The sequence below is a fragment of the Somniosus microcephalus genome, chromosome 9, assembly GCF_052327205.1.
Source record: "Somniosus microcephalus isolate GS21.2 chromosome 9, FLI_Smic_1.0, whole genome shotgun sequence".
Taxonomy (NCBI): Eukaryota; Metazoa; Chordata; class Chondrichthyes; order Squaliformes; family Somniosidae; genus Somniosus; species Somniosus microcephalus.
The window spans coordinates 154,188,200-154,214,914 of record NC_140995.1 but is presented as its reverse complement, the minus strand read 5'-3'; the positions used below and the strand labels follow the sequence as shown (position 1 = coordinate 154,214,914).

The window sequence follows — 26,715 nt, the reverse complement described above, 5'->3', positions numbered from 1 at the left end:
GTAAAGGTAAGTAAAACTTATTAAAACACTTTACACTTACCTCACACACTTGCCTCTGCACACATGCACCAATCACTCACCTGAACAACGGACATCTCAACCCCTCCAACCCCTTCAGACCAACGGTCCGCCTCGCTAACTTGGCGTGGTTCGGAGCCGTCGGGAAGCCCACATTTCAGGGCTAAAAATAGGGATTCGGCAAAAAACTGCCTGTACACTAATCCTCTTCCCGCCTCTGGGAGGCGGCTCCCAGCACAGGTCGGATACCCGCCTCCTGGGACATTGGCACGGAGGCGGGTTGGGGGTGGGATGGGTTCCTGCCCCCCGATTCTTCAATTTTCCCACCACTCCTGCCTCCAAACCCACCTCCTCGGGGCTTGGAAAATCGAGCCCACGATCTGTGTTAATTCAATTAATTTTTTTTTGGTCAGGCATTATTCTCTTTTAAAAAGAAAGACGACATCAATATTTCATGGGAAATGGCCAAATTCGTTCTCTTAACTCACTGTGATGCTTCATTCCAGGTCTGCCTCGTTATGGAATATGCAGAAGGAGGCTCCCTTTACAATGGTGAGTTGAAATCCAAGTTACAGTTAATGACTATCCCAATAAGATAGTAACACTTGCATGCTATTTTGTTACCTATATGCAAGGTTTCCTGTGGCTTTTAAAATTAGAAATATACATGGAGTCATAAAATCGCAAGTAAAAATTTCTAATTCACATTTCCCTAGCGTTTAGTGAGCAAAACACACAATGTGGTAGTGTGACACTAAGGGCTGGATTTTCATTCAGATGTCAGGTTGGAGGCGGGACTACAACTTTCGGGGTTGTAGTCCCACCTCCATCGAGATGCAGCCAATCCATGCGATTTTTCATTCCTTTTATCTTTTAAGTGATCTTCTTCGTTTACAGATGATTTGGAGTTCTCTTGACTCATACAGTACAGAAGCAAGCTATTCGGCCCATCGTGCCTGTGCCAGCTCTTTGAAAGAGCTATCCAATTAATCCCACTCCCTTGCTCTTTCTCCATAGCCCTTCAAATTTTCCTTTTCAAGTATCTATCCAATTCACTTTTGAGAGTTACTACTGAATCTGCTTCCACCACCCTTTCAGGCCGTGTATTCCAGATTATCATAACTCACTTATTTAAAAAAAAAAAAATTAAAAAAATTCTCATCTCCCCTCTGATTCTTTTGCCAGTTACCTTAAATCAGTCTTCGCTGGTTACCAACCCACTTTCCAGTGGAAGCAGTTTCTCCCAATATACCCCATCGAAACCCCTCATAATTTTGACCACATCAATTCCACTCCCTTCTCTGCTCTCACGAGAACAATCCCAACTTCTCTAGTCTCTTCATGTAACTGAGGTCCCTTATCCCTCAACCATTCTAGTAAATCTCCTCTGCAACTCCTCCAAAGCCGTGACATCCTTCCTAAAGTGTGGTGCCCCGAATTGAACGCAGTACTTCAGCTGAGGCCTAACCAGTGATTTATAAAAGTTTAGCATAACGTCCTTGCTTTTGTACTCTATGCCTCTACTTACTTAACCATTACTCTCAATCTTAAACAAAAAGAAAATACTGCAGACGCTGGAAATCTGAAATAAAACAGAAAATGCTGGAGGTACTCAGCAGGTCAGGCAGCATCTGTGAAGAGAGAAACAGAGTTAACGTTTCAGGTCGATGACCCTTCATCAGAACGAAAGGTCATCGACCTGAAACGTTAACTCTGTTTCTCTCTTCACAGATGCTGCCTGACCTGCTGAGTATCTCCAGCATTTTCTGCTTTTACTCTCTTAATCTTGCTATTTTTCATTATATCTCAAAGAGAAAATGGTTGATTCCCCAATCCAGAACTCCCAGTGATGCAGTACTCGGGTGCATCTTGGTGGGGGGGTGGGGTGGGGGGGGGGTTGGGTGTTGGGGGGTTGGGTGTTGGGGGGGTGGGGTGGGGGGGTTGGGGGGGGGGATGAATTTTTTCCATTAAAATGAATTGATGTCCACCTGTGATTTCCCAAGATGCATTGCTTGCTGCTAGAAGTAGCACATTGCGGCAGCACCCCTTAGGTTCCTTTCAACATCTGATATATTTTGTAGTGTAGTTCTGGATAACAGTTACTTGGTGCAGTTTCAGTTAGATGTTTAAAAAGCAGAATAATGGTCACCATATCTTATTTATCAGCACATTACTGGATGCTGCCACTAGGTGGACCAAATGAGAGAGAAATGCTTTTATCTGTTGAGCTGTTCTCAACAGTTTTTCACTTTTCAAAGGCAAGAGTTGACTGCAATGTGTGTTTGCTGTAACCTTACAACCAAGGTAGAAGAAATTATAGCTGACTGGGTATATGTTAACATCCCTTTAAAATGCTGTTCAAACAATATTTTTTCTTTTGTTTGTTTACTCGTGCAGCTTCATGCTTAATCATTTCTAGAACTCTTTATGGTCCCAATAATTGCTTTTCAAAACGTTACACATTTGTATTGTTTCTGGTTTAGCCACTAGTGTAATATCAATTCTAATTAAACAATAATCTGTAGGATTTAGTGTTCTCTTATTAATAGGTTAGTAATCAATTCTCCTAAGTTTTGGGTAAAAGTCAATCTATCAAACCTGAATAACTCAGCGAGTTTATTTTGTGTCCTGGCCAACATTATTCCCTCCAACATCACCAAAACACATTATCTGGTCATTTATTTCATTGCTGTTTGTGGGACCTTGCTGTGCGCAAATTGGCTACTGTGTTTCCTACATAACAACAACAACAACTTGTATTTATATAGTGCATTTAACGTAGTAAAATGTCCCACAGTGCTTCACAGGAGTGTTATGAAACAAAAATTTGACACCAAGCCACATAAGGAGGAGTTAGGGCAGATGACCAAAAGCTTGGTCAAAGAGGTAGGTTTTAAGGAACTAAGACCGCCTATTTCCACCTCCGTCTCCACCCTTGCCTCAGCTGCTGAAACCCTCATCCATACCTTTGTTACCTCTGGACTTGACTATTCCAACGCACTACTGGCTGGTCTCCCACATACTACCCTCAGTAAACTTAAGGTCATCCAAAACTCGACTGCCCGTGTCCTAACTTGCACCAAGTCTGTTCACCCATCACCCCTGTGCTCACTGACCTACATTGGTTCCTGGTTAAGCAACGCCTCGATTTGAAAATGTTCATCCTTGTTTTCAAATCCCTCCGTGGCCTTGCCCCTCTCTGTCTCTGTAACCTCCTCCAGCCTCCCCCCCCCCCCCCCCCCCCCCCGCCCCCCCTCCCCGGAGATATCTACGCTCCTCTAATTCTGGCATCTTAAGCATTCCTGATTATAAAAGCTCAACCATCAGTGGCCGTGCCTTCTGTTGCCTAGGCCCTAAGCTGTGGAATTCCCTCCCTAAATTTCTCTGCCTCTCTACCTCCCTCTCCTCCTTTAAGATGCTCCTTCAAACCTACCTCTTTGACCAAGCTTTTGGTCACCAGCCCTAATTTTTCCTTATGTGGCTCGGTGTCAGATTTTTTGTCTTAAAACACTCCTGTGAAGCACCTTGGGATGTTTTACTACGATAAAGGTGCTATATAAATACAGGTTGTTGTTGTTATGGCACTAGCTGCTCGTTATCTTCCATGATTTAAAAAAATGGACATTAAAATTCTTATTCAGTTTTCAATTTCAATTTCCTGCGTGTGCCAATGGCTCTTAAATATCATAGAATGATACAGCGCAGAAGAAGGCTGTCCAATGAGTCCCACCTCTCTGCTCTTTCCCCATAGCACTGTAATTTTTTTTCCCTTCAAGTATTTTATCGAATTCTCTTGAATGTTACTCTTGAATCTGCTTCCACCACCCTTTCAGGCAGTGCATTCCAGAACATCATAACTCGTGTAAATAAAAAAGATTCTCATCTCCCCTCTGCTTCTTCTGCCAATTACCTTATATCTGTGTCCTCTGGTTACCAACCCTTCTGCTGCTAGAAACAGTTTCTCCCTATTAACTCTATAAAACTGGTCATGATCTTGAACACCTCTATGAAATTTCCTCTTAACCATCTCTGCTCTAAGGAGAACAACACAACCGCACTACCCTCATCAACCCTTTCCCTTACATCATCAAAGAACTTGATCAAGTTAGTCAAACACAATTTGCCTTTAACAAATCCCTGCTGACTTTCATTTAATAGCCCATACTTCTATAAATGTCAATTAAATTTGTCCCAGAGTATTGCCTCAATGTTTCCTTGCCATCGACGTTAGGCTAACTGCCAGGTTGCTGAATTTATCCCTCCAACAGGTGTGTAACATTTGCAATTCTCTAATGCTACCCCATATCCAAGGTGGATTGGAAGATTGTGGCCAAGCCTCCGCAATTTCCACTCTACCTTCCCTCAGTAACCTAGGATGCATCCCATCTGGACTGGGTGACTTTTCTACTGAGGACTGCCAACCTCAAGTATTTTTTATCTATTACTCTATCTATTTTTATCCTATCCAATATTGCTACTGCCTCCTCCTTTACTGCTACATTGGCAGTATCCTCTTCTCTAGTGAAGACAGATGCAAAATACTCATGTAGTACCTCAGCCATGGCCTCTGCCTCCACAAGAATATCTCCTTTTTGGTCCCTAATCAGCCCCACCGTTCCTTTGACTACCCTTTTACGATTTATGTATTTATAAACGACATAATAAATGTTATGGTTGCTGTAGTTGACTGGATTAAGATAAAATTACCAACTTTGAAACACAAGGAACTGGCTGTGCTTGCCTGTGACATGGACGATGAGGGCTGGCCTCACTGAAGTTTGCAAGGCTAGCCCCTCCTGCTCAATGTAATAGGCAGGAAAAAACAGGCACAAGAAGCCTGGCCAGCTTGTTGCATGGAGCCATGTTGGGGGTGACAGGAAATTCAGCCAGTCAGCAGCTCTTAATGGCCTGTTGCTCAACATTAAAGGGGAACTTTTCCATGTGCCAAAACTGCGGTTTGTTCATAGACTTAAAAGAAAAAGACTTGCATTTATATAGCGCCTTTCACGACCACTGGGCATCCCAAAGCGCTTTACAGCCAATGAAGCACTTTTGAAGTGTAGTCACTGTTGTGATGTAGGATACACAGTAGCCAATTTGCACACAGCAAGCTCCCACAAACAGCAATGTGATAATTCCTGGAGTGTTTTAAGGGATGGTTTCCTGGACCAATATGTCGAGGAACCAACCAGAGATCAGGCCATCTTAGACTGGGTATTATGTAACGAGAAAGGATTAATTAGCAATCTTGTACGAGGCCCCTTGGGTTGGAGCGATCATAATATGATCGAATTCTTCATTAAGATGGAGAATGACGTAGTCGACTCAGAGAGACTAGGGTCCTAAATTTAAATAAAGGAAACTACGATGGTCTGAGGCGTGAGTTGGGTAGGACTGATTGGGGAATGTCACTCAAAAGGGTTGACGGTGGCTAGGCAATGGCAAACATTCAAAGACCGCATGGATGAACTACAGAATTTGTTCATCCCAGTTTGGCATAAAAATAAAACAAAAAAGGTGACTCAACCGTGGCTAACGAGGGAAATTAGGGATAGCATAAGATCCAAGGAGAGGACATATAAATTGGCCAGAAAAAGCAGTAAACCTGAGGATTGGGAGCAGTTTAGGATTCAACAAAGGAGGACAAAGGGATTAATTAAGAAAGGGAAAATAGAATATGAGAGTAAGCTTGCAGGGAACATAAAAACTGACGTAAAAGCTTTTATAGATATGTGAAGAGAAAAAGATTGGTGAAGTCAAGCATAGGTCCCTTGCAGTCAGAATCAGGGGAATTTATAATGGGGAACAAAGAAATGGCAGACCAATTAAATACATATTTTGGTTCTGTCTTCACAAAGGAGGACACAAATAACCTCCCAAAGATGTCGGGGAACATAGGGTCTGATGAAAGGGAGGAACTGAAAGAAATCAGTATTTGTACGAAAATGGTGTTGGGGAAATTGATGGGATTGAAGGCCAATAAATCCCCAGGGCCTGATAATCTACATCCTAGGGTACTTAAGGAAGTGGCCCTAGAAATAGTAGATGCTTTGCTGATCATTCTCCAGCATTCGATGGAATCTGGAACAGTACCCATGGATTGGAGGGTAGCTAATGTTACCTCACTATTCAAAAAAGGTGGTAGAGAGAAAATGGGGAATTACAGACATCGATAGTGGGGAAAATGCTAGAGTCCATTATAAAAGATGTAATAGCAGAGCACTTGGAAAACAGTGACAGGATCGGACAAAGTCAACATGGATTTACAAAAGGTAAATCGTGCTTGACTAATCTACTGGAATTTTTTGAGGATGTAACTGGTAAAATAGATAAGGGAGAACCAGTGGATGTGGTGTATTTGGACTTTCAGAAGGCTTTCGATAAGGTCCCGCATAAGAGATTAACGTGTAAAGTTAAGGCACATGGGATTGGGGGCAAGGTATTGACTTGGATAGAGAACTGGTTGGCAGACAGAAAGCAAAGAGTTGGCATAAACAGGTCTTTTTCCAAGTGGCAGGCAGTGACTAGTGGGGTACTGCAGGGATCGGTCCTTGGACCCCAGCTATTCACAATATATATTAATGATCTAGACAAGGGAACTAGATGTAATATCTCCAAATTTGCAGACGACACAAAGCTGGGTGGGCGTGTGTGCTGTGAGGAGGATGCCGAGAAACTCCAGGATGATTTGGACAGGTTGGGTGATTGGGCAAAAGCATGGCAGATGCAATATAACGTGGATAAATGTGAAGTTATCCACTTTGGTGGCAAAAACAGGAAGGCAGATTATTATCTGAATGGCAATAGATTGGGAGAAGGGGAAGTGCAACAAAACCTGGGTGTCCTTGTGCACCAGTCGCTGAAGGTAAGCATGCAGGTGCAGCACGCGTTTAAGAAGGCAAATGGCATGTTGGCCTTCGTAGCGAGAGGGTTTGAGTACAGGAGCAAGGATGTCTTGCTGCAGTTGTACAGGGCCGTGGTGAGACCACATCTGAGTATTGTGTGCAGTTTTGGTCGCCTTATCTGAGGAAGGATGTTCTTGCCATGGAAGGAGTTCAGCGAAGATTCACCAGGCTGATACCTGGGATGGCAGGAATGACGTATGAGGAGAGATTGGGTCGATTGGGCTTGTACTCGCTGGGGTTTAGAAGAATGAGAGGGGATCTCATTGAAACTTATAAAATTCTGCTGGGACTGGACAGACTAGATGCAGGAAGGATGTTCCCGATGGTCGGGGAGTCCAGGACCAGGGGTCACAGTCTAAGGATAAGGGGTAGGCCATTTAGGACAGAAATGAGGAGGAGTTTCTTCACCCAGAGAGTGGTGAACCTGTGGAATTCTCTACCACAGAAGGCAGTAGAGGCCAATACATTAAATATATTCAAGGAGTTGGATATATTTCTTACGGCTAAAGGGATCAAGGGGTATGGGGAGAAGGCAGGGACAGGGTACTGAATTTGGATGATCAGCCATGACCGCATTGAATGGCGGAGCAGGCTCGAGGGGCCGAATGGCCTACTCCTGCTCCTGTCTTCTATGTTAGATCATCTGTTTTAGTGATGTTGATTGATTAGTGATTGCTGCACAAATATTTGAGTGTGCAGATGTCTGGAAAGAGACATGTGGGGCAAAATTCCCTATTTACAGGTGACACTTTGAAGCTCCTGCTTCAAAATGTGCTGCAAAGGAGGATGGTCCCCAAACAGTACGTCACCCTGCTGTGAAGGCTGAGGTACAAGCTGCATGAATGGAAGTCATGCAGCACGTAAATGCAGTCACTCATGTGTAGCACCTGGTGCAAATGCACATTTATTACTATTGGATTAAAGGAGATATTGCACAAATTTATATGGTGACTTGCTTCACCCTTCGGGACATAGAATGCAGTGCATAGCGATGATCTTCTCTCAACACTCTTAATGCACAAAAGGTATAGGACGCACTTCTAACGGGGGACACAAATAGTTTGCACTGAAATACATAAATGTTCAAAGTCGTGGTCTAAACCAATACTATCCTCAGGAATAGCATGCATGCTGCAGTCCAATGCTCTCGCACAAGCAGTGATATGGACTTGCCCATGAATGCCATTTAGAATGCCTTGGACTCTTGGGAAATTTATCACATGGAAAAAGTGAAGTGCCCTCTCCAGCTGCTGCCTCCTTTGCTCATGGAAAATTATAAAGATGTTGGCATTGCTTATGCATCTATGAACATCCGACTGGCTGATGTGGCAGATAGCCTGGAAGGATCCTGTAGTGTAAAACCTTATTGCAGTGGTGACCTTCACAACTACAGGAATTGCTGTCCTAGTTTTTGAAGTGGTCTGCAGATCATTCTGCTGTGAATGGCACAGCTTGGTCAATGCCTGTCCAGTTTGGCAATGGCAGTGAAGAGTATACCCAGATTATTAGGGTCTATAACTAGAACCATAGAAGTTTATAGCAGAGTAGGAGACCATTTAGCCTATTGTGTCTATGCTGGTTCTTTGGTAGCACAATCCAAAACTAATCCCACTGCCCAGTCTTCTCCTCGTAGACCTGAATCTTCCTCTGCTTCAGAATACTAATAGGTGCATATGTACCAACTAAGATACTTTTGTATCGGCATGTAATTTCCCCTCAGATATTGTCCTCCTCAAAATCATGCAGTGAAATGGGAATACACAAAGAGATTCCCACTGTGAGTGCTTTGTTAACTGTAAATTACAATATAGCAACAAGGGAAAAGACTATAGGAAAGTCTTGCATGCCAAACGAAGGTCTTTGCAAAAATGGTAAACAATACAGGCAAAAAGAAGTTAACTGCAAAGTGCACCAGTATGAAAATACAGAGTCACAAAAACAACAACTTTCTCCAGTTCCATTATCAAAACAACAGCCTAGTTTTAAGAAGCCAAGTAAGGCAAATTTTATGAAAGTTGCCATGCGATTTAACTTGAATAATTATTCTATGAAATTAAGCACCTTTGCCAGCCAAAACCGCGGTTCCAAAATCAGTCGACCTGCGTATGCCTCATTTTACAAGTCTCGCATTCTCAGTGAGGCTCTGTGCCAACAGACCCTCGTAAAATTAGGCTAAAAATAAATGATATTTCTGCAGTTAAAAATGTAGGATAAATTGATTAATGTGTGTATTAAATACTTCAATGTATGTTGCCAATAGCTATTGAAACCTGGAGTTTTTTCTGCATTTGCCCCCACGTACACCCGCAATCTGGGTTTAAAAGATCGTGGAATTTTGGGCATAGGTGAGTTACATGCATAACTACAATACATCCTTTACATCTTTCCATGAAAGCCTCTGCCAAATGAATCTCTGTCCACATAACTGACCACACTCTGATTTTCAAATGTGATTATTCCACAATTGTTGTTGGAGGGGGGGTGGGTGGAAGGGCGGGGGGCGCGGAGCCTGGTGGGATCTGTCTACATTGTGACCAGATTTTCAGGTGCAGTCGGAAACAAAATCATTTTTCTGGACTTTTAATTGCAATTTTTAGCTTTAAAAAAATATATCCTCACTGAGACCTGCTCTGTTTTCTGCTTTTAATTCATTTTAATGCCCTAAGTATAAGTCACAATTAAAATTGCAAAGCTTCTCCAATTACAGGTTCTTAAACATGCTATGCTTGACATGCATGAATGATGGTTAAATGAGTTGAAACTTACATTTTAATACTCAAAGAAGAAATCTACTGATAGGGGTTTGGCATTTTCCTTGGGCTCTGATTGTTTACACTGATTTATGCCCATTTTAAGTTGGGATGTATTCTAATGGGATTGGGCGGATACTAGGGTGTAACTTGACATCGGCAGAATGAGAGCGTCATTGAGCGCATTTTCGGGTCTAACTTCCAGGTTGCGCTCAAGGAGGACACTCCAGGCCTAAGTGTCCTATATCCAGTATTGAACTTGCAAAAGTCCTACTGCTTGCTGTGGCTGGCTTCACGTGGGATAAAGAAAGCCAGATAATAGTTTGTGAGGGAGGTAAAACCAAAGAGAAACTGCAGCTTTTCTCTAATCTTTCCAGGTCAAGCAAATTTCTTCAGGCTTTATGTTCAGATAGATCTCGTATAGGCCGGGACAGCTATCATTGTAATACCTTCCTGGGGATTCTGTCCACTTTAAAGAGCTTAATCTGTTAAATTGCAGTAATATTGTAAGACACTTTTATAATTTGGTGCTGCTTTTGAGACAGGGCACTATAATGGCCTCCCAGGTCCACACACCACCCTTTTTACACTCTCCATGGCTGTTCTCCATCAGTAGAAACTGAGTTGGCAAAAACATGATCCTCCCCCACTATTTACAGATCAATGTATAATTCTGCAAATTTCTGTTAAAAGCTGCAGCCCGCAAGAGGAGGACAGCACACCCGATGATGGGTGAAACTAGAACTAGGGGGCATAGTCTTAGAATAAGGGGCTGCTCTTTCAAAACTGAGATGAGGAGGAACTACTTCACTCAGAGGGTGGTAGGTCCATGGAATATGCTGCCCCAAAAAGCTGTAGAAGCTACATCATTACATAAATTTAAAACAGAAATAGACAGTTTCCTAGAAGTAAAGGGAATTAAGGGTTATGGGGAGCGGGCAGGAATTTGGACATGAGACTAGGTTCGGATCGGTCATGGCCCTGTGAGTAGCGGAGCGGGCCCAGGGGCCGTGTAGCCTGATCCTGCTCCTATTTCGTGTGTCTAATTCTGTTAGATGCAGGAGATGGTTCTGTGATAGTGGATTGGCAGTTAGGATCAAATCAGCCATGATATTGAATGGCGGAGCAGGCTTGAGGGGCCGATTGGCCTACTCCTGCTCCTATTTCTTATGTTCTTATTAGCTGAACAACAGGGGAAGATCTATTGTGATAAATAGGCCTTAACAAGAATTACATATTCTGTTACCAGATTAGCAGATATATTTTCTGCAAGGGATATGCTTTGACTTAGGCTTTTCGGTAGGAGACAGAATGTTACAGAACCATTTCAGAAATAGGAAAAACCAATTTTCCTAACGAGCCTGCTCCCTTTATCTTGGTCTTCCCACTGAAACACCCTGATTATTGCTTGAACATCTTTATACCATTTGATTTGATTAATTTCATTGGTAAATTATTCTATATGTTATAAATATCAAACTAGTTCCCTTCTGGGTACAGTAGTGGCTTGGGCATTCTAAACAAACTTGACCATTTCTGTAATTCTTGAGGCAATTGCTTGCTGTTATAGCTGTCAACTTCAATTGGTAGTTATGCTTTCTTGGCTGGATTTAGGCCACCTTATTGAATTTCTAATATTGAACTAAATTGTCAAATGGTTGAAAAGAATGTCTTTCAATAATGTCTCATGATGAGCCCTTGTTGATTTACAGTGCTACATGGAGCTGAACCCCTACCGTATTACACTGCTGCCCATGCAATGAATTGGTGTTTACAGTGTGCACAAGGAGTGGCGTACCTACATGGCATGAAACCCAAGGCTTTAATCCACAGGGACCTCAAACCACCAAAGTAGGTCCTTTGTTAATGAATGAAAGTATGGCAACTATTATAGATTATAACAATGAATAACATTATTATGATTTACATAAGATGAAAAATAGCTGTGTTTGAGATTGGGGCTGAGGCACATATCTGGCTTAGCATATGCCTTGGTGGGAATGCTTAATGCTGACACCAGATCCTCAAAATGGGAAGTGTTCTATTCCCAGCACAAGAAAATCAGGAAAAGGATTATTTGAGCTGTGACCAAACCCAGCCCTACCAGGAGAAGGTGCTGTGTGATGTTCACAAAATCACTGTGCACCCCATTGACCAATGTCAGCACCCTGCCTCCTTTGCTCAGCCCTTGTAACAATCTAGACCCTCTTGAGTCTTATCCAACCTGTAGGTACATCCCACTGGGTGACGACAGGAGGACCCCTCCACCCAATCAGTGTGGATTGAGGCAATGTGGAAGACAGCTGAAAAGATTATGTATTGCCTAAGATGGAACTATGAGAACTTCTTCAAAATTTGGCCCCTGTTCTTCACTCGTTCCCCGCAGCAGGATGGCACTTCATCATAAGCATTGCCCAAGCACCTGGAGCGCACTCTGCCTTACCTCTGTCAAACCTCTAGTGGCACAATCAAAACCCACCTAGCACTAGCACAGTGCACAATGCTTGATGCAAATACCACTGCCGCTCCATGGGATCAGTCGCTGGTGAAGGGCTTGGTGATTTCAATCTCCATCTCATCTCTCATTGCCTTCCTGTCCTCCTTTAACCTATCCCTCCATATAAACTCTCCAACCATATTCATGACCACACCCCTGACTTTGCCATTTTGCATGGCCTCTCTACTCCCATGGTCTCAATCATGGACAAGACCACCTCCAACCATTTCCTTATATCTCCACGCCCCCCTTCTCCCTTCCAGTCCCACTTCCTTCTGCGTCCACCCTGGGGGAGAAAACTTCTCCAAGAGACTTAGAAATAAACGATCAAATTCCCAACTGCCTAGCCTTTAAACTACCATTCACCATGATACTTCTGCAGCCATCAATTTGCTCAACTACTCCCTCACCTCCACCTTTATTGCCCTTGTCTCCAGCAAAACCTTGACTCTCCCCCATCCCTTGCATTTTCCCAGTATAGCCCCCATCTTCACTCCTCAAGTCCAAGGATTCACAGACCTGCGCATATGTGGTGCACAACTAGTTTAGCCATCCCTCACCAGATGTGGCTGGACCACATCAAGAGCGATTAGACCTCTTTCTCCTATGCCAAAACTGCACACTACTCCAGACTCATCCTAAAGAGCAAGGTTAACCCCCAGCTTCTTTTCTCCACAACGAACTGTCTCTTTAAACCTCTTTCCCGTACCTCCTCTACTCACTTCCAACAACCATCTGCTCAGCTGTTTCTGCTCATTTTCCCTTTCCCTTCACCCACCAAGTGAAACCTCTACCCAGACTTCCTCGAACTAAAGCTGAGCCCACGTCTTTCTTTAGTTTCTTTCTTATCTCCCCTTGTGCCCTCTCTAAGCTCATCTTGTCCATCAGACCCACCTCCTGGCCCCCATGTTAGCTGACAATGTAAATGGTTCCCTTTTTTCTCCATTCCTTTCAAAACAGTCGGCATTACCCCGTCTTCAAAAAAAAAACAACCCTAGGCTCCTCTGTCCTTGCAAACATCTTTAATTCCCCCCTTTCTTTTCAAGTTCTTGAACATTTGCCTTCTAATGCACGCCCATCTCTACCATAACTCCATGTTTGAACCTCTCCAATCAGGTTTCGGTACCTGCCATAGCACCGAAACTGCCCTAACCAAAGTCACAAATTACATCTTCTGTGCCTGTGACCATGGTGCATTATCCTTTCTCACCCTCATTGACCTCTCTGCAGCCTTTGACACAGTGAACCCTGTCATCCTCCTCCAATGCTGCCTCTGTTATCCAGCAGAGGTGGGAATGTCCTGACCTGCTTCCATTGTTACCGATCCCGTGGCATCATCTTTCTCATGTTGCTTACGACATCCAGCTCTACCTCCACCATCTGTCTCAACCCCTCCACTGTGCCTCTGTGTTATTAAACTGCTTGTCTGACATCCAGTTGTTGATGCACCAGTTTTCTCCAGCTACACTATGGGAAGATTGAAGCCATCATCTCCAGCCCCTGTGCAAATTCTGTACCCTTGCAACCAAATCTATCCCCCTCTCCACCCATTGTCTCTGGTTTAACCAGATTTTTCACAACCTCTGTGATCTTTCAACTCCCAGTCAGAGCTTCTGACCCCAATCTGAGCTTCACTCTTTTCATGAAGACCACCTATTTCCACCTCTAATATCACCCACCTCCACTCCCTGTCTCAGCCCATCTGCTGCTGAAAACCTCAAACCTCCAGACTCAACCATTCCAATGCTCTCCTGCTGAATTCCCACATTCCAAAAACTTCACCTCACCCAAAACTTTGCTGTCCATATCCTATCTCACACCATCCAAGTCACCTATCACCCCTGTTCTTGCTGACCTACATTGGTTCCCAGTCCTCAAACATCTTTAATTTAAAATTATCTTCCTTGTCTTTAAATCCCTTTACAGCTTCACACTGCCCGATATCTGTATCCTCCTTCAGCCCTCTCTCCCACCTGAACTGTGTTTCTCTGACCCTAGCCTTTTATGTATCCCCCTGCGCTTTGCCCCGCCATTGGCAGCCGTACCTTCAGCTGCCTAGGCCCCATGCTCTGGAATTCCCTGCCGAAGCCCCTCCACCTCCCTCTCCTCTGAACCCTTCCTTAAAACCCATCTCTTTGACCAACCTTCTGATTACCCCCCACCTAATATCTCTTCCTTTGGCTCGGTGTCTATTTATTTCTGAATACATCTCTGTGAAGCGCTTTGGGATATTTTGTTAATTGAATCTGCTATATAAATGTAAGATGTCATTGTTGTTTTCCACAGCCTTGGGCATTCAGTAAAATGTATTGCCACAAATGTACATTGTGGGGAGGAAGGTAGGGGAAGAGATGGGCAGTGTTGGGGTTGGGATAGTTCTTAGTAATGGAACAGACCAAAGTTGCATTTTCACACATGGGATTACCTCTTTGCAATGTGTTTTTTTTTTATTAAATAGAACACTTTTAGGGAGAAACTCGTATCCTCTACTACTCATTTCAGTTTGGCTCGTTTGGCAGCACTCTTGCCTCGGATTGAGATCAACTCCTACTTCCCAGGATTTAAGTACATAATCTAGACTGACACTCCAGTGCAGTAATGAGGGAGTGCTGCATTGTTGGAGATGCTATTCTTCTGATGGAACTTTAAATGCCTGCCTGTCCTGATGGTTTAAGTGGCCATTAATGATCCCATTGCATTAGCTGAAGAACAGTCCAGTGTCTTGGCCAACAGCACTGTCAAAAACAAATGAACTGATCATTCATCATACTTCTGTTTATGGGACCTTGCTCTGTGTAAATGGTTGCCATGTTTGACTCTAATAGTGACTAGACTTCTATGTAACTTATTGTATGTACACTTGGAGACTTTTGAGTGTGATAATGCACTTTTTTTTACAGCTGTTTACGTATTGTAATATTTTTCTGTTACTGTGCTGAATACTGAAAAGCATGTTCTGAATCCCTGAATATAGATTGCTGATATTTCCAGTCCTGTGTTTTAATATGACAGCTTGCTGCTGGTTGCTGGTGGGACAGTTCTGAAGATCTGTGACTTTGGCACAGCCTGTGATATTCAAACTCACATGACCAACAACAAGGGAAGTGCTGCTTGGATGGCTCCAGAAGTTTTTGAAGGTGAGCAATTGAGATTGAGATTTGTTCAGACATCACTTTTGAGTTTCCCCTAACGCCCAGTGGGTAAAGGCACCACCTGCTCTAATAAGCCATAAAAATCAAAGACACAGCCTTCATCCTTGGTCTGTGCATATAAAACAAGAGCACTGCAATTGCCCTCAGGGCCCCAGATAAGGAAGGGGGGAAATCAATTGGGTTCTCCACCACTGGCAGGATCCAGTGACTCCTGCAAGAAAGCACGCATGTATTGATATTTCACTATATAGGATCATGCATGAAAAGCAGCCACTCGGACATAGAACTGTACTTCCTTCAGGAGAGGAAGGGAGAAAATTCAAAAACAAACAGCGCAGATCCGATATTGGATTCTCCTGAAACTAGTTCTGGCCAGGGTCAAAAATTAATTCTGCAGACAAACATATACTGATGCAGTCTGTCTTGAATAGGGGCAGAATAATATGCAACATGGTCATTTTGTATCATTCAATTTCATTGATCTGATGATAGAGAACAATTGCCTTTGAAAAAGAGTTGATTAGCGATTATGGTAACAGTAATTAATAAGTAGAATTGCTGTTATAAGGGGGTTCCAAAAACTTCACCAAATAAGATTAGGACTGGAATAACAACAGAAAATGTTGGAAAAACTCAGCAGGCCAGGCAACATCCGTGGAGAGAGAAATAGAGTCAACGTTTCAGGTCGAAACCCTTTGTCCTGGCGAAGGGTTTTGACCTGAAACGTTGACTCTATTTCTCTCTCCACGGATGTTACCTGGCCTGCTGAGTTTTTCCAGCACTGTCTGTTGTTATTTCAGATTTCCAGCATCCGCAGTATTTTGCTATCGCACAAGATTAGGACTGGGTTTGAGTACCAGAACTACCTCACCAGGAAGTCTCCCTCTGCTTCTCTTCGGATTCAGGTCAGTCCTTGACCCCAGATTTACACTACCACTTTAATGCTAGTACAAAGTGGAAATCGCTTCACAATGACCCTGGACTAACCATGTAAATAGACCCTAATTCTGTTGAGTATGCATTAAGCCACATTTAACTAGACAATGTACTGGATCCCAGCCCTTTCTCTACTGGACAGCTTGAGTGCTTAGTATTGGCATTGGTACAGAGATGGATAATTTTTCCATTTGCCAACAGTAACATCCCTCACTTTATTCAGCAGAGAAAATATTTTTGGAAAATCTTTACTGAAGTTGAACTTAGAAAGTAAAACTGGGGGCAAATGTGCAGAATTGATAGGTGCAGCATATTGTAAATGTATTAGTAGTGCTGAAATGCCCTCGCAAACCTTGATGGGTTAATAAGTCTTTTAGGGGGCAAAATTGGGTCACGCCCCCTTTGGGGCGCTAACTTCGTCGGGGCGCTACTTTTAGTGCCCCGAAAAAGTTAGCATCCCCGCGCCCGAAATTCACTGGTAGCACACCAAGAGGGAGGCAAGGTGCTACTGGAAGCGCCCTGCCTCCCTCTTGGGGTGTTCTGAGTGAATATTGCGGCGCTACGTGCAGCAGCGCCACGGTACTGCAGACCTTCCTCCCCTTATTAAAGGGGAGGGGCCTAGCGCAGCGCGACCCGGGGCCCAGCTGGGCCACCGGGGATCGGAGTGCCGGCAAAAGAGCCCGGCACTCGAGAGAAGTGCCGGGCTCACGGAAGGCAGCCGGCGCCCCATGGGGGGACAGTAACGGGGGCAGGTGCTGGCAGGCGGCCAGCAACAAAAGTGGCCGCCCGGCACCTCCCCTGTTGCACCGCCCCGGCCGCAGGTAGGCCCCCTTCACCCTGTCTAACATGGCGTCTGGCGATAAGTCAGGGGGCGCTACCGAAGATTGCAGCCGGGACGCGAGCGGGGCGCTGCGCACGGTGATAACATCATCGCCAGAGGCGCAGGGCACTAACTGTTACTGCTGCCGCTAACCTCCCGCTGAATTTTGCGGGAGGCATTAGTGGTGCCGTGCCCAGGCGCTAGTTGCTTTGCGCCCTCTTAGGGCGCTAATGGGAAGCGCAAATCAACCGAATTTTCCCCCCTCAGACTTTAAAGTACAGGAAACTTTGTGATATCCGGGACCGGCGTGTTGCCGATCTATCAAAACTGCCGGACATACAAAGTTAATGTTGAAGCATACGGAGGTTTTCATCTCCGTATCTGACAACAAACACTGTTGCTTAGCAACAGCTTCTAAAGAGTCGGCTGCAGCTGCAAGTGTCTCCAGCTGAAGCTGTTACTATAGCTACAGACCTTGCAGTGCCTGACTGGGGAAAAAAAAAGAACGAGAACTAAAAAAAACTTATAGAAAACAGCTCCTGATTTTTGCCGTTAGATCGAGTATTCCGGACATACAACCTCCGGATAAACCAAAGTTTCCTGTAATTTGTTTTTACTTGATCTAGCCTTGCTGTGATGCTATCAGTGACCTGTTGAATTTGAATTTGTGCCACAGGTAGTAATTATAGTGAAAAATGTGATGTCTTCAGCTGGGGCATTATCCTTTGGGAAGTGATCACTCGCCGAAAACCTTTTGATGAAATTGGTGGCCCTGCATTTCGCATCATGTGGGCTGTCCATAATGGTAAGCTTATATTTGGAAAATTTGCTCTTGACTGGCAGTAATACGGTAACTTTGAGTTTGGAAGCCTCACCAGTTCCACTAGTAACTCTGATATTCTTGCATCTGTACTATTGGGAAATTATAGAGTTAAGTTAAGCTTCATTAAAGTTCATTTAATGTTATGAATTTTGCGGAGTAATTTAGTGTATAAGTTTTAAGAGAGAATTTTCATCTATATAGCGCTTTTCACGGCCTTAGCATGTCCCAAAGCGCTTCACAGCCAGTAAAGTACTTTTGAAGTGTTGTCACTGTTGTAATGTAGCAAACAAAGCAGCCATTTTGCGCACAGCAAGGTCCCACAAATAGCAATGAAGTAAATGACCAGATAATCTATTTTCATATTAGTTGAGGGATAAATATTTGCCAGGACACCAGGGGGAGTTCCTTTGCTCTTCGAATACTGTCATGGGATTTTTTGCATCCACCTGAAAGGGCAAGCAATGCCTTGGTTTAATGTCTCAACCGAATGTTGGTCCCTCCAATAGTGTAGCACTCCCTTAGTATTTATTGCACTGGAGTGTCAGCCTAGATTACGTGCTCAAGTCTCTGGAGTGGGACTTGAACCCACAATCTTCTGACTCCGAGCCGACAAGACTACCACTGAGCCAAGGCTGACGCCTATCTGTCTTGTGTAACTTTTATAATGGATGCAGTAGATGTTTTGAGATGAGGGTTCTTAATTTTGTAAGGCAGGGAGGAAATGTGCTGTGCCATGTCAGTATTGCCAACCTCCAAAGTACATGAATCCTGAAATGCCACAATATACTCCCTTTGTGCAGGTACTGTACTCCCTTTGAATTTACATACCTCAAAGGTAGTAATCTCAGGATTGCTACCAGTGCCATGTGCTAGTCAGAGTAGAAATAGAAGGATATTTCAGATGAATACGTGGCTAGAGGAATGGTGCAAGGGGAGGGATTCAAATTCCTGGGACCAGCCAAGCTGGTAGGTGATTGGCTGGTTGGTGAGTACTTTTCCTTCCCTTTTAAACCTTTATAAGTTGGTAAGTTCAATTAAATAGAGGTGTGATATTCATCATCTAGAATCGGGGCAGAGGGTATTTAAAAAATAATAATAAATGTAATTAATTACATAGAATGGGAGAGCAGGTGATGTGTTACTGCTGCAATATGTGGGAGCTGGTGGACACCATTGATGTTCACAATGATCACATTTGCAGTAAGTGTTGGCTGCTCAAGGAACTCCGGCTCCGTGTTGATGAGCTGGAATCCGAGCTTCAAACACTGCGACACATCAGGGAGGGGGAGAGTTACCTGGACTCTGTGTTCCAGGAAGTAGTCACACCAATTAGATTAACTAATTCAGATGTACTCCGTGGTCAGGGACAGGAGGGTGTGACTATGAGTGAGGCAGGTACGGGGATCCAGGAGGTAGTGTTGGAGGAGCCGCAGCCCTTGCTCTTGTCCCACAGGTTCGAGGCTCTTACTCCCTGTGAGGACGGGAACAGGGACTGCAGGGACGATGAGCAACCTGGCCACAGCACCGTGGAACGAGGGGCCATTCAAGTGGGGTGAGTAAAAAGAAATGTTGTAGTGGTAGGGGATAGTATCATTAGGGGGATAGATAGGGTTCTTTGCAGCCGAGACGAGCGTCCCGAAGGCTGTGTTGCCTGCCCGGTGCCAGGGTTAAGGACATCTCCTCTGGGCTGGAGAGAAACTTGGAGTGGGAGGGGGAGGATCCAGTTGTTGTGGTCCATGTTGGTACCAATGACATAGATAGGACAAGGAAAGAGGTTCTGCTGAGGGAGTATGAGCAGCTAGGGGCCAAATTAAAAAGCAGAACGACAAGGGTAATAATCTCTGGATTACTACCTGAGCCACGAGCAAATTTGGCTAGGGTAAATAAAATCAAAGTTAAATGCGTGGCTCAAAGACTGGTGTGGGAGAAATGGGTTTTGCTTCATGGGACACTGGCACCAGTACTGGGACGGGAGAGAGCTGTTCCGTTGGGACGGACTTCACTTAACCAGTGCTGGGACTAGAATCCTGGCGAATCGAATAACTAGGGCTGTATAGAGAGCTTTAAACTAATTAGTGGGGGGGAGGTTTCAAGAGAGCGAAAAATAAAAATGGCAGCGGAGAAGGCAATAGAGCAAGGTAGCAGTGGGGGAATTAAAAACCAGAGCGTGTCAGGAAGGGACAGAATGTATAAAGATAAAGGTAGAGTAGTAAAGGGGGCAAAAGCAGGAATAAATTGTCACAAAACATATTTAAAAGTTCTTTATCTGAATGCACGCAGCATTCGTAACAAAATAGACGAGTTGACGGTACAAATAACTACACATGAGTATGATCTGGTGGCCATTACAGAAACATGGCTGCAAGGTGACCATGACTGGGAATTAACATCCAGGGGTATTTGACAATTAGGAAGGACAGACAGGAAGGAAAGGGAGGTGGGGTGGCTATGTTAATAAAGGATGGAATCACTGCAATAGTGAGAAATGATATTGGGTGAAAGGATCAGGATAGTGAAACAGTTTGGGTGGAAATAAGGAATAATAAGGGGAAAAAGTCACTAATGGGCGTAGTCTATAGGCCTCCTAACAGTTGCAACTCTATTGGTCGGAGTATAAATCAGGAAATAGTTGGGGCTTGTAATAAGGGAACAGCTATAATCATGGGGAATTTTAACTTTAATATTGACTGGACAAATCAAATTGGGCAGGGCAGTCTTGAGGAAGAGTTCATAGCGTGCATTAGGGACGGGTTCCTTGAGCAGTATGTAACTGAACCAACCAGGGGGCAGACAATCTTAGATCTGGTCCTGTGTAATGAGACAGGATTAATAAAAAATGTCCTAGTAAAGGATCCCCTTGGAATGAGTGACCATAACATGGTTGAATTCCAAACTCAGTTGGAGGGTGAGAGAGTTGGATCTCAAACCAGCGTACTAAGCTTAAATAAAGGAGACTATGAAGGTGTGAGAGCAGAGTTGACTAAAGTGGACTGGGGAAATAGATTAAAGTGTAAGACGGTACATGAGCAGTGGTGTACATTCAAGGAGATATTTCACAACTTTCAAGAAAAATATATTCCAATGAGGAAAAAGGGGCGTAAAAGAAAAGGCAGCCATCCGTGGCTAAGTAAAGTAATAAAGGATAGTATCCGACTGAAAACAATGGCATATAAAGTAGCCAAATCTAGTGGGAGGATAGAAGATTGGGAAGCATTTAAAAGCCAGCAAAGAATAACTAAAAGATTAATCAAGAAAGGGAAGATAGATTATGAAAGTAAACTAGCAAAAAATATAAAAACAGATAGCAAGAGTTTCTACAGTTATACAAAAAGAAAAAGGGTGGCTAAAGTGAATGTTGGTCCCTTAAAGGACGAGACTGGGAAATTAGTGGTGGGGAACATGGAGATGGCAGAAACGCTGAACAAATATTTTGTATCAGTCTTTACAGTAGAGGACACTAAAAATATCCCAACACTGGACAAATGGGGCTATGGGGGGGGAGGAGCTAAACACGATTAAAATCACTAAGGAGGTGGTACTCGGTAAGATAATGGGACTAAAGGCAGATAAATCCCCTGGACCTGATGGCTTACATCCTAGGGTCTTGAGAGAAGTAGTGGTAGGGATTGTGGATGCATTAGTGGTAATTTTCCAAAACTCCCTGGATTCAGGAAAGGTCCCAGCAGATTGGAAAACTGCTAATGTAATGCCCTTATTTAAAAAGGGAGGCAGACAAAAGGCTGGAAACTATAGACCAGTTAGCCTAACACCTGTGGTTGGTAAAATGTTGGAGTCCATTATTAAGGAAGCAGTAACAGGACATTTGGATAAGCATAATTTAATCGGACAGAGTCAGCATGGTTTTACGAAGGGGAAGTCATGTTTGACAAATTTGCTCGAATTCTTTGAGGACGTAACAAACAGGGTGGATAAAGGGGAACCAGTGGATGTGGTGTATTTGGACTTCCAAAAGGCATTTGACAAGGTGCCACACAAGATTACTGCACAAGATTAAAAAATCACAGGATTGGGGGCAATATACTGGCATGGGTGGAAGATTGGCTATCTAACAGAAAACAGAGTTGGGATAAATGGTTCATTCTCGGGTTGGCAATCAGTAACTAGTGGTGTTCCGCAGGGGTCGGTGCTGGGACCCCAACTCTTTACAATCTATATTAACGACTCGGAGGAAGGGACCGAGTGCAACGTATCCAAGTTTGCCGACGATACAAAGATAGGAGGGAAAGCAGTGACATAAAAAACCTGCAAAAGGACATAGACAGGCTGGGTGAGTGGGCAAAAATTTGGCAGATGGAATATAATGTTGGAAAGTGTGAGGTTATGCACTTTGGCAGAAAAAAATCAAAGAGCAAGTTATTATCTAAATGGAGAGAAACTGCAAAGTGTTACAGTACAAAGGGATCTGGGGGTCCTGGTGCATGAAACACAGAAGGTTAGTATGCAGGTACAGCAGGTGATCAGGAAGGCCAATGGAATCTTGGCTTTTATTGCAAGGGGGATGGAGTATAAAAGCAGGGAAGTCTTGCTGCAGTTATACAGGGTACTGGTGAGGCCATACCTGGAATACTGCATACAGTTTTGGTTTCCATATTTAAGAAAAGATATACTTGCTCTCGAGGCAGGTCAGAGAAGGTTCACTCGGTTGATTCCGAAGATGAGGGGGTTGACTTATGAGGAAAGGTTGAGTAGGTTGGGCCTCTACTCATTGGAATTCAGAAGAATGAGAGGCGATCTTATCAAAACATATAAGATTGTGAGGGGGCTTGATCGGGTGGATGCGGTGAGGATGTTTCCACTGATGGGTGAGACTAGAACTAGGGGGCATAATCTTAGAATAAGGGGCTGCCCTTTCAAAACTGAGATGAGGAGAAACTTCTTCACTCAGAGGGTAGTAAATCTATGGAATTTGCTACCCCAGAGAGCTGTGGAAGCTGCAACATTAAACAAATTTAAAACGGAGATAGACAGTTTCCTAGCTGATAAGGGAATAAGGGGTTACGGGGAGAGGGCAGGGAAGTGGATGTGAGTCTAAGTTCAGATCAGCCATGATCCTATTGAATGGCGGAGCAGACCCGAGGGGCAGTATGGGCTACTCCTGCTCCTACTTCTTATGTTCTATGTTCTGGGGGAGGTGGGACCAGTACAAACTGGACGGTTTGCACCTGGGCGGGACCGGAACTGATGTCCTCAGGGGAGTGTTTGCTAGTGCTGTTGGGGAGGGTTTAAACTAAAATGGCAGGGGGGTTGGGAACCTGTGCAGGGAGACAGAGGAAAGGGAAGCAAGGATAGAAACAAAAGACAGGAAGGAGAAAAGCAAAAGTGGAAGGCAGAGAAATCAAGCGTGTAAATCAAACAGGGCCACAGTAAATAATAATTCTAAAAGGACTAAGTGTTAAAAAATCAAGCCTGAAGGCTTTGTGTCTTAATGCGAGGAGCATTCGTAATAAGGTGGATGAATTAGCTGCGTAAATAAATAGATGTAAATGGATATGATATAATTGGGATTACGGCGACATGGCTCCAGGATGACCAAGTCTGGGAATTCAACATCCAGGGGTATTCAATATTCAGGAAGGACAGGAAAAAAGGAAAAGGAGGTGGGGTAGCATTGCTGGTTTAAGAGGAGATTAACACAATAGTAAGGAAGGATATTAGCTCTGATGATGTGGAATCTGTATGGGCAGAGCTGAAAAATACCATGGGGCAGAAAACGTTAGTGGGAGTTGTATACAGACCCCCAAACAGTAATGCTGAGGTTGAGGAAGGCATTAAACGGGAAATTAGAGACGCATGCAATAAGGGCACAGCGGTTATCATGGGTGACTTTAATCTAAATATAGATTGGGCTAACCAAATTAGTAACAATACTGTGGAGGAGGAATTCCTAGAGTGTATACAGGATGGTTTCCTGGATCAATATGTCGAGGAACCAACTAGAGATCAGGCCATCATAGACTGGGTATTATGTAATGGGAAAGGATTAATTAGCAATCTTGTGTGAGGCCCCTTGGGGAGGAGCGATCATAATATGATAGAATTCTTCATTAAAATGGAGAGTGAAGTAGTTGACTCAGAGACTAGGGTCCTGAATTTAAATAAAGGAAACTACGATGGTATGAGGCACAAGTTGGCTAGGATGGATTGGGGAACGTTACTTAAAGGGTTGACGGTGGGTAGGCAATGGCAAACATTTAAAGATCGTATGGATGAACTACAGAATTTGTTCATCCCTGTTTGGCATAAAAATAAAACAAAAAAGGTGACTCAACCGTGGCTAACAAGGGAAATTAGGGATAGCATAAGATCCAAGGAGAGGACATATAATTTAGCCAGAAAAAGCAGCAAACCTGAGGATTGGGAGCAGTTTAGGATTCAGCAAAGGAGGACAAAAGGATTAATTAAGAGGGGGGAAATAGATTGAGAGTGAGCTTGCAGGGAACATAAAAACTGACTGTAAAAGCTTCCATAGATATGTGAAGAGAAAAAGATTGGTGAAGTCAAGCATAGGTCCCTTGCAGTCAGAATCAGAGGAATTTATAATGGGGAACAAAGAAATGGCAGACCAATTAAATACATACTTTGGTTCTGTCTTCAGAAAGGAGGACACAAATAACCTCCCAGAGATGTCGGGGGATATAGGATCTAATGAGAGGGAGGAATTGAATGAAATCAGTATTTGTAGGGAAATGGTGTTAGGGAAATTGACGGAATTGAAGGCCGATAAACCCCCAGGGCCTGATAATCTACATCCTAGGGTACTTAAGGAAGTGGCCCTAGAAATAGTAGATGCATTGCTGGTCAATTTCCAAAATTCTATAGACTCTGGAACAGTTCCCATGGATTGGAGGATAGCTAATGTAACCCCACTGTTTAAAAAAGGTGGTAGAGAGAAAACGGGGAATTATAGACCGGTAAGTCTGACACCGGTAGTGGGGAAAATGCTAGAGTCCATTATAAAAGATGTAATAGCAGAGCACTTGGAAAACAGTGACAGGATTGGACAAAGTCAACATGGATTTACAAAAGGTAAATCGTGATTGACTAATCTACTCGAATATTTTGAGGATGTAACTGGTAGAATAGCTAAGGGAGAACCAGTGGATGTGGTGTATTTAGACTTTCAGAAGGCTTTCGATAAGGTCCCGCATAAGAGATTAGCGTGTAAAGTTAAAGCACATTGGATTGGGGGTAAGGTACTGTCTTGGATAGAGAACTGGTTGGCAGACAGGAAGCAAAAGAGTTGGAAAAAGACCTGTTTATTCTGAGTGGCAGGCAGTGAATAGTGGGGTACCACAGGGATCGGTGCTAGGACCCCAGCTATTCACAATATATATAAATTATCTAGACGAGGGAACTAGATGTAATATCTCCAAGTTTGCAGACGACACAAAGCTGGGTGGGCGTGTGTACTGTGAGGAAGATGCAGAGAAACTCCAGTATGATTTGGACAGGTTGGGTGATTGGGCAGATGCATGGCAAATGCAGTATAATGTGGATAAATGCGAGGTTATCCACTTCTGTAGCAAAAACAGGAAGACAGATTATTATCTGAACGGCAATAGATTGGGAAAAGGGGAAGTGCAACGAGACCTGGGTGTCCTTGTGTACCAGTCGCTGAAGGTAAGCTTGCAGGCGCAGCAGGCGGCTAAGAAGGCAAATGGTATGTTGGCCTTCATAGCGAGAGGATTCGAGTACAGGAGCAAGGATGTCTTGCTGCAGTTGTACAGGGCCTTGGTGAGATCACACCTTGAGTATTGTGTGCAGTTTTGGTCACCTTACCTGAGGAAGGATGTTCTTGCCATGGAGAGAGTGCAGCGAAGATTCACCAGACTGATACCTGAGATGGCAGGAATGATGTATGAGGAGAGATTGGGTCGATTAGGCTGATATTTGCTAGAGTTTAGAAGAATGAGCGGAGATCTCATTGAAACTTTTAAAATTCTAACAGCACTGGACAGACTAGATGCAGGAAGGATGTTCCCGATGGTGGGGGAGTCCAGAACAGGGGTCACAATCTAAGGATAAGGAGTAAGCCATTTATGACTGAGATGAGGAGGAATTTCTTCACCCAGAGAGTGGTGAACCTGTGGAATTCTCTATCACACACGGCAGTTGAGGCCAATTCATTAAATATATTCAAGAAGGAGTTAGATATATTTCTTAAGGCTAAAGGGATCAAGGGATATGGGGAGAAAGCAGGGACAGGATACTGAATTTGGATGATCAGCCATGATCGCATTGAATGGTGGAGCAGGCTTGAGGGGCCGAATGGCCTACTCCTGCTCCTATCTTCTATGTTTTCGGATTCTATTCTTTTCGCATTACTACCAGATATAACATCTGTTTGCTATTTGGCATTTATTTAAAATTTTAAATCATCTTGCCGTGGTAGTGACTAAGAATTTAGTCATAATGATGAGTATGGGATTTTGCCACTGGTATTGGGTGTCCAGTCAAAGAAATATTTTTCACTTTTTTTAAATTTGTACATTCACATTGTTTTGTCTGACAAAGATGTGCAACATTTTAAGAGCAAACAATTGTCTACGATGAAAGTAAGTGACCTAATAAGAATAAGGGTTCAATATCGGATTTAGTAAATAATTTAGACAAGTTCCTAACAACTTTAATAACTACCAGTGGGAGACCTAGGAGTCTGAACTTGTTTCCCAAGATCAAGAATTACTACTTACTTTTTTAAATGAAGAACAAGACCTCAAGATTTACAATATAACTGCAGAAGGTGGCAGGACTGTAATGTTAGAGCTCAACTTTGTATCCATTGTTCCCCAC

General features: G+C 43.6%; 1 protein-coding gene across 5 annotated transcripts in view; it reads left to right on the top strand.

The window, feature by feature from the left end:
- Nucleotides 1–26,715, top strand: part of map3k7 (mitogen-activated protein kinase kinase kinase 7) — a 162,939-nt gene that overhangs the window by 74,883 nt on the left and 61,341 nt on the right. For 3 of the 5 annotated variants that reach the window (XM_085997408.1, XM_085997409.1, XM_085997412.1), the window contains 4 exons: nucleotides 525–570; nucleotides 11,386–11,524; nucleotides 15,183–15,307; nucleotides 17,755–17,883. In XM_085997408.1, the coding sequence (XP_085853534.1) occupies nucleotides 525–570; nucleotides 11,386–11,524; nucleotides 15,183–15,307; nucleotides 17,755–17,883 (439 nt within the window). Of the gene's footprint in view, nucleotides 1–524; nucleotides 571–9,183; nucleotides 9,269–11,385; nucleotides 11,525–15,182; nucleotides 15,308–17,754; nucleotides 17,884–26,715 lie in introns of all 5 variants that reach the window. The other 2 variants (XM_085997410.1, XM_085997411.1) reach the window with 1 other exon arrangement.